Below are 16946 nucleotides of genomic sequence, written 5' to 3'. Positions count from 1 at the left end.
TCTTGAGAAATACCAGATTTCATCCCAGTCGGTTCATTAATATTTACTGCAGTTTGCATTTTATGTCAGTTCATTAGTTGCATTCACCATATTAGGTTTTAAACCTACAGACCTTCGAGATTGCAAGACGTAAGTTAACTAACACTAAGGTATAGGGCCTCTTACTCTCTCGATACATAGTGCAATGAACGCTCACTTGCATTGGATGTCTGACCGGTAGTGACGTCGTTCCAATTTTAAAATGAAAATGTGTTAGTGGTTTTTTTATTTTATTTATGGTGAGTTTTTTTTTTTAAGTTTTCTGCCAGTGCTATATTACTCGATAAATCGTTATAATGAATGTTATGTTAGGCGGCAAGCGGTGAGTTTAGATTATTCTGGTAACCGAGTAAATCGGCTTTTTTAAATTTAGGATACTTTATAGAAAGTTTATACTTTATTCTATAGACTTATAAAATATAAGTTTTGTAGTAAATACCCTATGTACCTATTTAACCGATTATACACTATTGTTCTTAATTGAGTGGGCCTCTAAAACAAAGCATAGCCTAGATTTTTAAGTATAACATGCATGAAATTGGCAATGAGTGTCAATGATTATTTATTGAGTGCAATGAAATGAGAGCAATGATCTTTGTCTATACTTCGCTTGCATTACAATGTTGAAACAAGACCGGCCTTGCATCTGCAGCGCTGGTTGGCGGCATTACCTGTATAAACAGTAATAATTGACTTCTTGAGTTGTCTTTTTCGGGAATTTTGACGCTTAATTCTGTCTCTCTCTCTCTCTATCTCTCTCTCATATTATTTTCTCGATTGCTTCCGCCAGGGTCCGCCTTCCTACTTTTTTTCTCCAAACCACACGCGGTCTCGACATCATTAGTAGTCAGACCATTGACATGCATATCCTTCTTCAAATCAGTATTGTTTGGCTCTCTCTGCCAGGCCTGTGCTGAAACGGAATGGCCATACTTGTAAAATAATAAAAATCCTCTTTGTTTTTTTCTCGACACGTCTCATCAAGCCATCGAAATAATTCGAAGGAAATTTTCTCGTCGCCGTTGTTCAGTTTAGTTGGTCAGAGTTGAAATCCTAATGTTGAGTGCAATATAATTATCCTTTATTGCACAAGTCATTTAATCTACAAAGTATATACATACTAACTTTTTTAGGTATAAATGAATAAATTGCTGTAAGCAATTCAATTCTGACAATCTGGGGCTCGATTCTCACGCAGTTGCAGTTAATTTAATTTTTCTCCATATTTTTTTAAGTTCGCACAATAGATAAGTATCTGCATTCACGAAAAATCACGATAATATTATAGATCGAACTATTTCTATTGTGAATCTGCTCAAAAGCAACAAAAAAAGGGAAATTATTCACGAAATGATTTTCGATTGTGGGATGTTTCACTTAAAAATGTTAATTTTTTTGGGATATAACTCAGAATAACTAGGTATAATACAATAATTTTGAACATTCATATTTTTTTTATTTTTTTTAATTTTTATATTAGGACAAATCACACAGATTGAGCTAGCCCCAAAGTAAGTTCGAGACTTGTGTTATGGGATGCTAACTCAACGATACTATATTTTATAACAAATACATATATAGATAAACATCCAGGACCCGGGCCAATCAGAAAAAGATCATTTTCCATCATGACCCGACCGGGGATCGAACCCGGGACCTCTCGGTTCAGTGGCAAGAACCTTGCCACTGCGCCACCGAGGTCGTCAAATAATAATTTTTTGAAGAGGTGAAAGTATTAAGTAGAAGGAGACTAGGTTCTGTGTAATGTACTGTTGAAACATTCATTAGACTCTCAGTTTAGGCCAATATTTCTGTCGCCAAATTCTTGACAATTAGAATAAAATGATATCAAAATATAATAAATTATAATATAATCCCATAATATACCGCCCATCCCGACTTCGCTCGGGTATACTATAATCCCATTATACATCTTCCTCAGGGATCACAATAACTATTGGTCAAAACCGCACGAAAATCTGTGCAGTACCTACATAGTTTTTTTTTGTTTATCGCGAACAGACAAGACAGACGCGGTCTGCCGCGACTTTGTTTTATAATTGTGTAAGGATGACAAGAGGATTTCTGCAACGGTAAACTATACGAACAAGAAATTCTGGTATGACGATTAAAAACATAAGATTTTTATGTCTAGCCCAGCCTAGACAGGTGTGTATCTCAAGTTCTTTTCTTAAATATCTCAAAATAAAATTTACTGGCAGCTTATTTGTCTAGCTTTCATTCACAAAGCCGGAGAGTCGTGATCGAAATCTTTTAACAAAAAAAAAATCTAGTGCTCTCAAAGAAAGTGCAAAATTATAGATCTTATCATCCAAATCTAATAAAATAAGAATAAGAAACAATAATATGTGGTCCGTTAGTAGTGTATTCACAGAATGTGAATTCATTTAAGCCACATTGAAGCGACGACGACGGTGCAGTATGCAGATTATTGCAGATGCATGGATAATCGACCGTGCTGTACTCGGGAACGCGAGGCGACTAAAGAATAAAACGCCTTGACAGCTGATTAATAACATTAGGGAAATCAAAGGGGGTTGACGTCAGGGCTTCGATGCTAGGGGTGACGCCACAAAACTTTGGTGGAAACGTAGTGAGCAAAGGCTTCATAAAATAAAAGACAGCAGTATGTGCATGGCACTTCTATTAGGCTCACGATTTTAAATTCTATGGGTCGATTAGAAGAAGCGTTCGGGAAAGGTCAACATTTCAACAATACCGTTATTAAAACATCAAGTTACTGTTATTGTTTGTCTTTTATATTTTAAACTAGCTTTTGCCCGCGGTTTCGCCCGCGTTTATTTTGTACGTCCGTTCATAACTAATTATTGTTAATATTTGGGATTTAAGCAACGTATTGTGATGAAACCTACACCAGATTTTAGGTTAGACCGCATACGCTGTGCAACTGTCAAAAGTGCATTCAATTCCATCTAGTAGTTTTTGCGTGATGCGACAATCATACAGACAGACGAAATAAAAAATTATGTTTTGGCTTCTATTAGTCCCACACCCCTATAATTTTTGGTTCTTTAATATCTCCTATGTACAGACATAGCCCACTTACAGTTTTATTATAGGTATAGATAGACATACCTATATCTTACTTATAATACCTAACCCTAAAAATAAAAAAATAAAAATACTTATAGTAGTAGTTATAGTTATATCTGCGAGTTACCGGTAAGGTTGCGTTCAAGTGTGAATATCATAACGGGTCATAATTTATAATAAGCAGCAGCTTATTTTAGACGCATTTTGATAAAATTTGATATACGTGTAGCAACACGTATATCAAATTTTATCCAAATGCGTCTAATAAAATTTTCGTTAAAGAGTGACAAACATCCATCCATTCTCTTTAACATTTACATATTTCATTACAATTAAATAATAGTATAATTAATAATATTACAACGAACGTGTCTTACAACCATTTTAGCTTTGTGAGGCAGAACCCTATGTAATTAATTAAATAAGAAATATATTTCTAAACATGAATGTTAAATGGATAGGCTTAACAAAATTTAAGTTGCAACAAATAATGAAAAATGACGAAATTTTCGAGATTGCACGCACATACTACGGGACGAATTTGATTAATGTGTTCCACCGACTCTGGCATACATTCCGCTCGAACGTTATTATTTAATTACGAATTGTAATTCATCGCTCGTTATCATATTCCATCATTGTAATTTACAATCATGGAGTAAGATAATTGAGCGTTCATTTTTATAACATTGTTTTTTGTTTCTGTCTAATTCTTGGTGCCAGTATAAATTAAAACCACAGAGATCAAAGAAACGCAAAAAAAAGAACATGATATATCTCGTAATAATATTAACGTAGTTGTTTTGTTATGATGTAACATCAGGTGTTTCAGATTCCAAAATGAATTACATCCTATGTCGCCCAGACTGAAGGTATATATAGGTATTTATATAACAAAATCATCAATCAATCAATCAATCAATCAACACAATCATCTAAATCCGTCCAGAGACTACCATGAAAAAAAATAAAAAAAAAAACTGAAAAAAATATGTCTGTAACATTTTTTTTTTAATTTTATTTATTTACACAACACTATTTTTTTTATTATTAAATTTCAATTTTTTTTAAACATATTAAATCAGTTCAAGCGCGGTTCTCGCTCGGGTAAAGCCATAACATAGTATACATAAATCTGTATAAAAATAAAAGATTTTGAGTTTATCGACGCGACAGGGAAACTTATATTATATAAAGATTTACAGAAACATTTTTTAACCGTTTCATCACAAATAACTATGTATTAATGATCTCTTAATCAATGCACAACACATGAAACAATCAAATCGTCAACATACATTTCACAATAGCAACTACTTATTTCAAAGTTGACAGTACTTTGTACGTATCTATTTATGAGACTATGCCCCGTAACGAATGACACATAACTGATGTACTTAGAGTAAATTATAGTCATAACCACAGGCCTAGAAATTTGTCTTGACGGACAAAAACTAAGAGCCAGAACGCGGGTTAATAATTTACTCAAATTAGGGGTCTTTAGTTCGAACTAGCCATGCTTTTACACAACATTTATCTGTGCATAAAAAACAAGCCGTGTTATTCATTAAAAACATAAAGCGTGTTTTAAGCTAAGTTATGTTTCATCTCGTTTTGTTAATGCGAAAATTTGTAAAGCGCGATAGTGACAACACATACTTCAGCATAACCCCGGGGCTTCGCTCCCTTAAGAATTTCGGGATAAAAGTGTTATTAAGAATAACACGTAATATCCCGAAATTTAATAATATAAGTTATTAAGAATATTAAGAATTTCGGGATAAAAGCTCTGTGTTATTCCAGGTTATATTCTACCCATGTACCAAATTTCATATAACAATTCGTCCAGTAGATTTTGCTTGAAAGAGTAATAAACATACATACACACATCCTTACAAACTTTCGTATTTATAATATTAATAGGATGCTTTATCTTTTTTTATGAATAACGGGGTATGAGTATGAGGTCATAATGTCAGTATGCGTGTACCGTGCACAGCGCAGTGCTACACACCACAGACCATACAGCCCTACTAAATGGCCTGTGGCTGCACATAATATATATAGTTAGCTGAGCCCCGGGGCTTCGCTCACGTGGGAATTTCGGGATCAAAAGTACTCTATGTGTTATTTCAGATTATTTTCTACCCGTGTACCAAATTTCATAACAATCGGTCCAGTAGATTTTGCGTGAGAGAGACAAACATACACAATTATATTCTCACATTTCTAATATTACTAACTTTTGCCCACAACTTCGTATGTGAGTAATAATCCGTTTCCTAGTGCTCCCCTACACTGTCCTAGGAACCTACACACCTAATTTCAGCTTTCTACGCCCAGTAGTTTCGGCTGTACGTTGTCTGTCAGTCAGTCAGTCACTCAGTAACGGAAGAGTTTTGTATATATTGAAGTAGAATTATGCAAAATCAAAAAACTCGAACTGAAACATCTTTATTGCAGTAACTGTGTAGTACATGGATGGCACATACAATAGTTTCAACAGATTACCCTTACAGGCATGTAAACGAATGTAGATATCCTTTATGGATATTTCAAATGATTTGTTTTTAACTAGCGGCTAGTCTCGGCTTCGCTTGTGTAAAAACATAATAAATTATATACTTAAACCTAACTATTTGTGAAACCGCATGAAAAGTTAATTGCGAACAGATTGACTGATAAAAGATGAGTTCACCTGTTCTGTTGACTCTACTATTATTAAAAACATTTTTTGTGAGGTCACCTTTCACTTCAATCTTGAAAGCTGCTATAGACACATAATCAAACATAGCATCAATCATTTATATATTTCTTTCCCCATTTATTTGTTACTTTATAAGACATTACCGTAATCTAGTTGTGCTTTAGTGGACATAATTCATTACATATTAAAATGCATCTTTTACAGATGCATGCAGCTCATGGCCTTGTTTTTATTGGTTAATGATGCGCTCAATCATTGCACATTTTACTTTGTATACTAATCGTACCAATAAATACGTACCTGGCAGAAGAGGGAAGCCGGAGATGCTGGCTTGATGTCTGAAAACTAGGATTGCCGACGAAAAAGTAGGAAAGAGGACCCCGGGGTTCCGACACTCAACGGCTAAGGAAGAAACCGGGAATATGCTCGGATTAGAGAGAGAGAGAGACGTACCTAAGCATGTTCGCGACTACAACAGTCAGATAAGTTTAGGCGACATGAATTAAATTACCAGTGTCAGAAAGCTGTGATAGCTGGATAAGAAAGATTTAAATGATCTCATTTGTAAAACGTTTCCTAGTCGTGGTATATATATTTTCTTTTCATCAGCACTTGATCACAATCATAATATGTTTCAATATACCTTTTGACCATGTACTTTATTGTGTACTTACATTGTTATATTACTGATAAAAAATTATACATAAATTTATATTAAAAAAATGGTAAGCCCTTCTGGTTTAATAGGGACCAACACAGTTTGAATGAGTTTCTTTCGGCATTTCTTCTCAGCAGTGGTCGTTCCGAAATGCTAGTAGTTTGTGGCTTTGGTAAACATCGTTTAATTCAGAATATGACGTGAAAAAGTGCCTGTGAAGGCCTAATTTCTGAATAAATGATTTGATTTTGATTTTGATTTTGAAACGCATATGTATCTTTCTCATAATGTCTAATAAGTAACAACATGACTTAAAATAAAATCTTTGATTCATTCGAAGATTTTTGACGATAAATATATGATGATTAACTATTTATTATGATAAATGACTTGATTGAAGGAGACACAGTAAGTTTATTGATCATCACAAGACATGTGCAAATTAAGTAGTATAATTTTGTTTTCGAATTTTCCATGATTCAAATGGAAAATATAACTTTAAATCCAATACATCCAAACTCCATGCAAATGAATAACATTGAAGCACTGTCTATTTGTAATTTCTAAAATAATTGCATAATTTTATTGGCATAATAATATTAATCCGTTTCCATTTTCTAAACACATATTTTTAGAATTTTTGTCTGTTCAGGGTAATCTTTGGAAGGTTTATCTGATTTTAATGAGATTTTCAATGTAAGGTTAAGAAAGTTAAGGAGCACAACATATATTTTTTTATTTCGGATATCTAAAATTGTATGTGTCTCACTCAAAAAATTACGAAGATTCATGCATTCTTGCTTGCTTGGGGAAATACTGAACAAACAGACAGACACAATTCTGCCTAAAATAATATATTCTTGTGTGTATAATAAAAATATGTGTTTAGGTAATATAACGAGATAATAACACTATGTCCACTGTTCAGTACACTAGTGGTGTTAACATTCGAAGAATAATAATTTTCCTTTATTTAATTATTAAATATTTTTAATGAATTTGTAAGTATTTACTTCTATTATACGATAATTTTAAAAGCGAAAAACTTCTAATATTTCGGACCGCTGTGGTGGCGAAAGAAATAAAATCAATTCGAAAAAATATTCAGTGAACATGGTTGGGTGTTGGGTAAGTACTATAATGAAGAAGACTATACTATAGAATCGCGATTCTCGGAAGAACTTAGTCTATATTTAGTCGTAACAACCTATAAATATAAATTTATATCCTTGCCACTTCACCTTGTGTCCTTCACGCAGAAACAATAGACGAATTGACTGAACGTTTGAAGTTCGAACATCGAAGTATCTGATACAAGTTGCTTGAATTTGACATTTGAAAATTTGTATATTAGGATTTTTTTGATAATAATATAAGCTAACATATTAGAATTAAATGCAAATCTAGAAATCGTTTTTATATTGTTAAAAGAAAATCATCAATAGGTACTAATGAACCTTAAATTGCAATTGAATCTGGTGTCAAAAAAAATTATACGATTTTTTATTATTACAAAGACAATCATCGTGGTATTTTAGACACCAAACAACGCTCTGCTATTCCAATTATCAGAAACTGTCTAAATAATACTTTCCCGTTACCTTTGATCCTTGTCCTTCCATAAGGAAGGCCAGTTAAAAAGTTAGCAGGGAAATTAAAATGGCTGTTGATGATGATGATCATTCCAATGATTGCCTTACTGCCATAGAACACATGTACCACCTATTTACACTGTTACCAATAAACATTGTTTGATGTTCAGGAATGGCTTTCTTGGAGGTGGCGATCGAAGCCGACGTGAGCCGCTTCGAGGACCCTGACTTCGAGGAGGTGGCTCGCAGGAACTGTAACGAGCATCCAGAGACAAGACAGAAGGTCATTCAGGAACTACGTTCTATGATCATTGGTAAATATTTTTACCGAATTACCGTGTGAGCTGTTTCCCGCAGCTTCATCCGCGGCTAAATGTATCGATTGCGTATGTTATACGAACGTGATTTTCAAGACCAAATTTTACAAATAGACCAAATGGTAAAGTAGATGAGTCATGGAGTGCTTTCTATCTTTCCATTCCTTCTGGTCTGTTGAACTTTCGAAACCCTTTCCACTTATAAACATTATCTTGTTATTTGTACATATATTATATATTTTTGTTGTTACTATTTGCCCAGACCTTTGCGCTACCTTCGGTTTTATGTATGTATTTCTTTATTGCCTTACGACTGACTGAAAGAGATCCCTTCATGGGATAAGTTCACCGATACCTTTAAGTTACTCTTTAATTTCTGCACCGTTTTGTATTTTGTGTGTAAATATATGCAATAAAGTCGTTTCAAACAAACAAACTTTCACCTCCATTTCTAATCTAATAAATAAAAATCCAAAGGGGGTAAAAATTTGAAGAAAGTAACTTATGTTTGAATTCAGGTCTTTAACTTTTATGTGCATATCAAAACAATTTGTGGTGTTCCGGTTGGTAGGGTGACAGAGGTAGTGTAATTACAGGGCATAAGGCCATAGACCAGAAAATCGGCATTTCCCATCATCTGGCCCAGATGCGATGTAGTCAGCAGAATGCTTGTTTGTTCGCCTGCTTGGTAATCACTATTTACATAGTATAAAACAAAGTCACGGCCTCTGTCTGTTTAAGTTGTCTTCTTTTAAACCAGGCAACGGATTTTGATGCAGTTTTCATTGTTATTTAGACAATATACTCCCGGTACAAAGCCGGGCCGTGTAGCTAGTTAGTACAATAAGAACAATTTTTCAGAGCGCGGCGAATGCCACTAAATATAAATTTATATCCTTGCCACTTCACCTTGTGTCCTTCACGCAGAAACAATAGACGAATTGACTGAACGTTTGAAGTTCGAACATCGAAGTATCTGATACAAGTTGCTTGAATTTGACATTTGAAAATTTGTATATTAGGATTTTTTTGATAATAATATAAGCTAACATATTAGAATTAAATGCAAATCTAGAAATCGTTTTTATATTGTTAAAAGAAAATCATCAATAGGTACTAATGAACCTTAAATTGCAATTGAATCTGGTGTCAAAAAAAATTATACGATTTTTTATTATTACAAAGACAATCATCGTGGTATTTTAGACACCAAACAACGCTCTGCTATTCCAATTATCAGAAACTGTCTAAATAATACTTTCCCGTTACCTTTGATCCTTGTCCTTCCATAAGGAAGGCCAGTTAAAAAGTTAGCAGGGAAATTAAAATGGCTGTTGATGATGATGATCATTCCAATGATTGCCTTACTGCCATAGAACACATGTACCACCTATTTACACTGTTACCAATAAACATTGTTTGATGTTCAGGAATGGCTTTCTTGGAGGTGGCGATCGAAGCCGACGTGAGCCGCTTCGAGGACCCTGACTTCGAGGAGGTGGCTCGCAGGAACTGTAACGAGCATCCAGAGACAAGACAGAAGGTCATTCAGGAACTACGTTCTATGATCATTGGTAAATATTTTTACCGAATTACCGTGTGAGCTGTTTCCCGCAGCTTCATCCGCGGCTAAATGTATCGATTGCGTATGTTATACGAACGTGATTTTCAAGACCAAATTTTACAAATAGACCAAATGGTAAAGTAGATGAGTCATGGAGTGCTTTCTATCTTTCCATTCCTTCTGGTCTGTTGAACTTTCGAAACCCTTTCCACTTATAAACATTATCTTGTTATTTGTACATATATTATATATTTTTGTTGTTACTATTTGCCCAGACCTTTGCGCTACCTTCGGTTTTATGTATGTATTTCTTTATTGCCTTACGACTGACTGAAAGAGATCCCTTCATGGGATAAGTTCACCGATACCTTTAAGTTACTCTTTAATTTCTGCACCGTTTTGTATTTTGTGTGTAAATATATGCAATAAAGTCGTTTCAAACAAACAAACTTTCACCTCCATTTCTAATCTAATAAATAAAAATCCAAAGGGGGTAAAAATTTGAAGAAAGTAACTTATGTTTGAATTCAGGTCTTTAACTTTTATGTGCATATCAAAACAATTTGTGGTGTTCCGGTTGGTAGGGTGACAGAGGTAGTGTAATTACAGGGCATAAGGCCATAGACCAGAAAATCGGCATTTCCCATCATCTGGCCCAGATGCGATGTAGTCAGCAGAATGCTTGTTTGTTCGCCTGCTTGGTAATCACTATTTACATAGTATAAAACAAAGTCACGGCCTCTGTCTGTTTAAGTTGTCTTCTTTTAAACCAGGCAACGGATTTTGATGCAGTTTTCATTGTTATTTAGACAATATACTCCCGGTACAAAGCCGGGCCGTGTAGCTAGTTAGTACAATAAGAACAATTTTTCAGAGCGCGGCGAATGCCACCCGCGCCGCCTGGACGATGCCTACCTTCTGAAATTCTTGCGCTGTCGCCGATTCATACCTGCGCTAACTCATAAACTGGTGAGATTTACGTTAATTATTATTTCGTAACTACTAATACCTATTAGTCGTTTAATTTGGTAAAGTTAATTAACATTATAAAATCCATATGAAGCGCCACCGCTTAGTACTTAGTCCAGTGGTTGTGACCACCTGTGAACCGAAAAGTCCCAGATTCGAATATTATAAAGGTGAAAGTTTGTACTTTTTTTATTTCTTCGCACTCATACGGCCAGTACGGGCCAGTTTTCATGAAATTTGATATTGAAGTACGCTTTCCACATAATTTCGTTTTGATTAAATGCTATGAGAAGCAGATTTCGGAATATGTCTGATAGACAATATCTCTTACTGTGTATTAAAACCTTGGTATATTTTAAAAATAATAACGTGGAAAACACCGCTGGGTGCACATTGTTTATAATATTAGATTAAAGCGAATTAATGAACTGTTCCAGATGTTGCGGTATCAAGACTTCCAGCACCGTCACGCGGCCCTCTACGACTGCGACCTGTTCGACCTGGTGAAGGTGCAGTACGTATACGCTGGTGTGTTGCCCGAGAGCCCCAAGAGTGGTCGGACCATCCTCATGAGGTTCGGTACGTAGGTACCCAAATATTGTTCTTGACGAATCGACTCTTGCGTTCTTGCTGTGCAATTCAAAACTCGAGCACATTTAATTAAACATTACTTTTCTTCCGTTGTAAAACATAAACCCATCTATTTATCATGTGTCTTCCAGGTCGTTGGGACGTGAACGCCGTGACCGCCGAGGATGTGATGCGGGCAGCCCTGGCTATGACCGAGATAGCATCGCAGCAACCCAAGATCCAGGTCATGGGCGCCTCCATCGTAGTAGACCTCGAGGGCTTGCACCTGCGGCAGCTGAGGCAGTTCACGGCCAACATCGCGCACCAGACTATCAGTTTGATGGGGGTGAGTTCATTTTTCGAGTTATTAACTAGAGATTCCGGTGATAAACGATATATCTATATATTGATGTGAATCTTATGAGAGGAAACTCCAATTTATAGCCCTTTCCCATGATTCACCAGTATCATGGACTGAGCATGTAGACAAAAGGAAGTCAATGATTAAAAAGTCACCCTGTATATTGATTCCAAAAATAGTTATTGTTTGTCAGACAATCGAAATTAGCAGTCTTTGAACCCCTTCCACCACTGCTCGTCTGAATTTTGTAGGCATCGAAATTGGACAATGATTTTTTAAAACAGATTGATCAATAGATCGTTATTACGATAGGGACATTTTCCACGTCAAAAGTAAAACCACCCTTCATTACTTTACAGGTGAACTTCCCCATACAAATCCACGGCGTCCACTTGGTCAACTACAACTGGCTGCTCACCAGTGTCTTCTACCTGGCCAAGCAGTTTATCCCCATAGGAGCCCTCAAAAGGATCCATTTCCATGGCAGTGATATGAGCTCCCTTCACCAACACATAGACCCGGAGACTTTACCACCAGAGTATGGGGGATGTTGCCGACATGTTGTGACTTTCGAAGACTGGCTACCAGGAATTCAGAAGTACATGAATAGAAATGAGTTCCTAGAACGAGAGATGAGAGACTTGGGGTATAGTTTTGAAAGTGATGATAGTAAATGTGATAGTAGAATATGGCTTGAAGAAATGTTAGCATGATATAAATGTAGAGAAAGACGCTATGAACTAGTTGACTATTAGATTATCATTTGAAGAGCTTTAAAAACGATATTAAAGGAAGAATCACTTGTAAGATTACTAGTGATGTTCATGTCAACAGGAGTTAGTAGAATAACAATGTCGAGAAATGGATGGGCCTCCAAAGCTCTGCTAAACTAATCAAGTTAAAAACTGCTTCCTGCAAAAAAATTCCGACGCGAAATCCCACCAAAAACGTCCTGTAAAAACCATATTGCCAAGTCTCTGTGAAGCTGTTTGTTTCTATATAAAAATGCCAATCCATGCCTGAGGTTTATTACTGGTATTTCTTTATGTATAGTTTGAATTTATGTGAATTGATCGACAAAAAAAACCTGGAACTTGGCCTGATTTGTATTATTTATATAACAACCCATTATTTTATGAAAAAGAGAATTACTTACAAGAATACAAGATCTGAAGGCCTACCATCAACTTTTAGGGAACGATTCCAATGCACCGCAGTTACCTTAGTAGGTTCATAACGACAGCAATGCTGCACTTAGGGTGGGCGGCATTGCGTCTGTCAACTTTGACTTTAACTTTAATCAATACAAGAACAACGCAGAGTATGCATTTTAGGTTTGTAAAAGTTAACGACAAAGTTGACAGGCGCAACTTAATTTTGTTTTGTTTATGAGGACAGTTTCATAACAAAAGCTTTTACTTGATCTTTCACAATACACTTTTTTCATGTCATGTAGTTTATACTCACAACATTATAGTGAATTTCAAATATGTACTGTTGACTTTATAGTAGGTAGTGAATTTTTAACTAACTTAAAAAAGGGAGGAGTCTCTCATTTCGCCGCAATTTTTTTAAATATTTTTATTTAAAGATTTTTTTGTTTAGATTAGAAATTAGAAAATGTTTATAAAATAAATAATATATAAAAAAATTGTGTTGTTTTTCCAGTTTCATGATTTTTAAAAGTCTTATGAAAGTTTCAATAATCACTCATGTGAACCATTTACGAACTTAGGTACACAATCAATTCATAATCAAGCATATAATTTATATCCACAAATAAAACATACGTAATGAAATTTGAAAAATAGTAAAGACAGCGCGGCCGCGTCAATTGAAATGCTCGTAGGAGCTCAGTTTAGTGTTTACAAGGCTATATTTGAACACTGTGAATTTGTCTAAATATGATTAACTTTGTTTTACACTTACATAGTGTTAATTGGATTAAAAAATGCTTTTGTTTATTTGTTTGTGTGCTTGGTAGTATATATTTAAAAAAATACAAATCGTGCAAACTTTTTGTATTTCTTGCGGATTGAAGAAATCAGCTGATTGTATCACTTTTTTGATTTTGCCATTTTAAGGCGACAGAAATCGTTAGTGACTAGATAAAAATAATTTATTATCAAAGAGTGAACAGTGAGCGATGTCTGTGAAACCTTTCTTGGAGCTGTGGTTTGAAGCCGAAGTCACTTTTACAAAGGACCCTGAATTCGGGGAGTTGGCAAAAAGGTATAAAGTTAAAATAAATATAATAGTATTAACAAGTATATTCCTTATTTAATAAGAGTAATTTATGCAAAACATTCAATTTTTTTTTAACTTTTCGTTCCACGTATTCAGTATGCCGGGGTTCAATGACCCTATCCGCAAAATTTATATCGCGCGCCCCGATCGCTAAGGGAGGCACCAACAGAGTCACGTGTCTTTTGCTAAATCTACCAGGCAGTCATAAACATAAAGGGATGTTCCCAGCAACGCAGGTGTGTGAGTACTCACCATTGTATCTTTGGCCAGTGTGTTGGTGTGCATCGCGCATGCACTCAGTGCGCCGTCGCGTCCTCGCCCGTTGCTTCTCCTCGTCAAGCCCAGTCACGACATCTATGTAGCGGTAATAGCATCAATTTGCAATGAATTTGAGTAGGTAAATGTGCTGTCAAATGTACACGTCTGGGGAACCGCGCACCTGCTCTTCCTAAAAAATATTTTTTTTAGTAGAAAGTGAATTCTATCACATTCGATAAACACTGCTGCATACTACAATCGTTCAAGGTAAATGATTCGACAAAAACAATAAAAAAAAATACACAAAAACACTAACTTTGAATTGTCAATTTGTCAAGTATTAATACAATATAGACAATTGGAGATAAATGAATACAAATTAAATCTTATTAGTATTCATACAACATAGGTACCTCATATTATTTTTTTAGTAACAAGATGTTTCACTGTTTCTGAACTTGACCAAAAAAATTACTTTATCTCTTGATAAAGAGGACCTTGACCTACTTTATTAATTAGCTATCTGTGATATCGTACTCGGCGACTTAAAGACAGTTTTTGTAGCTGATAGGCAACAATAACTTTCCAAAGGAGAATTTCCGTCAAGCAGGACGCTCGGGAAATTACACTCAAATTTTCAAAATTTTAACGCCTTTTGCGGCTTCGCGGTGTCACAGCCCCGAACGCTACCCAGAATAGGGAAATATGTGTGGGTTGCTTTTATACTTAGGCAAATTTTCTCAACAGCTTATGCTACGATATATATAATGTGCTCCATATCCAAGTGCCTGATCACTATTAATCGGACACAATATGGAAATTTGATTTATAATTAACTAGCTGAGCTCGCAGTTCCGCCCAGGATATTATTTGCCTCGCGACATTGGCTATCTATATATCTATTCCAATATTGGCTACATCTATTTTTCCAGAATGAAAACCTACCCTACGTTCTTCTTCATATTTCAAACTACATGTATGCAAAATTTAAAGAAGATTGGTTGAGTAGAAAGATTAAGACGAGGTAACAAACTTACTTTCGCATTTATAATAATATTAGGATAAGATAGGATTACTTTACTTGTACCTTTCGTATATTCTAACTAGGCCTTTCGGAATCAGCTTTCAATTTCGTCAATCTGAATTTCAAATGGTGCGTTACGAGAACAAATTGTACAAATACTATGATGTATTAAACTTAGACAGAGTGGTGGACGTACCTACCTACACCAAGTTTACTACGAGACTTTGCCAGCTAGTAAGTAACGTACCTATGGGATTTTAACGACGAATACACGCATATAACTACATAAATTATATTAACAAACATTAAATAAAAATGGTAGTTAGAGTAGTTACGTGTTTCGAGCGCGAAAGTTTCAAAAACCTAATTAAGCTTACTAATTTTAACAAAAATAAATTAATGTTAGTATAAATGTAACTACGACAGGATGTTTGTATGCTGATTACAATTTTGACGACTTCCGGTTTCACTATGATCATTGTTAATAATATTTGAAATTGTAATTGTTATAATTTTAACAAAATATCAGTGATTTTTTACTATTTGAATAGTTTCTTTGAACTATAATGTAGAACAGAATGCTCGAATACCGCCTGTTCATAAATGACAGGCAAAATATCACACATGTGTCAAGCGCACAGACAATAACACAGTCAAGCGTCGTAGTTTCTCTGCACCGTTTTGCTAGCGAACGATATGCCGACTCCAAACTATCGTCTTAAACATTGCGTAGTTATTATGAGTGTTTTTATTTGCCGCAATTAAAAACTGATTTCGAGTGTTTCTCCCTAAGTATTTAATCATATAAATACTTATAGTTGCGTAAAAGGTGCAACATAATTTTTTTTTTCAGAACGTTGGGTTACTTCAGTTTCAAGTTTAGGTCAACTGCAAGCAGCCTTAGCAATGTTAGATATATCTGCGATGCAGTCCAAAAGTCCAGGTCGTGGGTGTATCGGTGATAGTGGATTTGAATGGGCTTACACTGAACAAACTCAGATACTTCACGCCAATGATCGCGCACCATCTGATTAGCTTGTTTGGGGTACGCACACTTATCATGTTGAAAAAGCTTTTTTATTTGCTAAGCATAAGGCACCATCACCTAATATATCCAGTTTGGAACCGATTGTGCCATCTTCTCGAAAAACACAAGTTTAAATTTCCTGATTCATTTTTTTACAGCAGTGAAGGAAAACAATGAGGAATCCTGCACTCTAGTTAATAACGTATCATCTAGTATCTGAAATGGAGAAGGTAAAGGTATACCAATCCATTAATATTGTCAAAAAAGTATCTTTGTGTGTTTTCATTCAACTTAACGAGCACGACCCTCGGCCACGAGAATATTGTAAGGAAGAATGATGTCGGTGTTTTGATTGCAGATGTACTTGCCTCTTCAGATGCACGGCGTACACTTCGTCAACTATAACTGGATCCTGCGTAGTATATTATACCTAAGTAAATCTTTCATACCGTCAGGAAGCTACAAATTCATCCATTTTCACGGCCATGACATGACATCTCTTCATAAACATATTGATCCATCGCATTTGCCTAAAGCA

The 16946-nt window shown here is 35.2% G+C and overlaps 1 protein-coding gene and 1 long non-coding RNA gene across 2 annotated transcripts; both read left to right on the top strand.

The window, feature by feature from the left end:
• Window positions 1-94: 94 nt before the first annotated feature.
• Window positions 95-9266, top strand: LOC128676107 (uncharacterized). Its single transcript, XR_008405363.2, has 3 exons — window positions 95-278; window positions 8242-8385; window positions 9250-9266. It is a non-coding gene; the product is annotated as an uncharacterized LOC128676107 (long non-coding RNA).
• A 502-nt stretch (window positions 9267-9768) lies between these two features.
• LOC128676106 (clavesin-1-like) lies at window positions 9769-12950 on the top strand. The gene is made up of 5 exons (XM_053756050.2): window positions 9769-9962; window positions 10827-10921; window positions 11359-11500; window positions 11644-11837; window positions 12212-12950. Exons 1-5 carry the CDS (start codon window positions 9821-9823, stop codon window positions 12563-12565), a joined length of 927 nt encoding a protein of 308 aa, XP_053612025.1. The 5' UTR covers window positions 9769-9820; the 3' UTR covers window positions 12566-12950.
• The last annotated feature ends 3996 nt before the right edge of the window (window positions 12951-16946 follow it).

The sequence above is a fragment of the Plodia interpunctella genome, chromosome 15 (assembly GCF_027563975.2).
Source record: "Plodia interpunctella isolate USDA-ARS_2022_Savannah chromosome 15, ilPloInte3.2, whole genome shotgun sequence".
In the NCBI taxonomy this organism is placed as follows: Eukaryota; Metazoa; Arthropoda; class Insecta; order Lepidoptera; family Pyralidae; genus Plodia; species Plodia interpunctella.
Note: the sequence above shows the minus strand (reverse complement) of the source record. Positions and strands in the feature narration are given on the sequence as shown.

Bases quoted from the DNA above. Each gene is read 5' to 3' on its own strand.
- LOC128676106 (XM_053756050.2), top strand. From the start codon at position 9,821: ATGGCTTTCTTGGAGGTGGCGATCGAAGCCGACGTGAGCCGCTTCGAG. The intron at 11,501-11,643 runs GTACGTAGGTAC...TGTGTCTTCCAG, and splicing joins GACCATCCTCATGAGGTTCG to GTCGTTGGGACGTGAACGCC. The intron at 11,838-12,211 runs GTGAGTTCATTT...ATTACTTTACAG, and splicing joins AGACTATCAGTTTGATGGGG to GTGAACTTCCCCATACAAAT.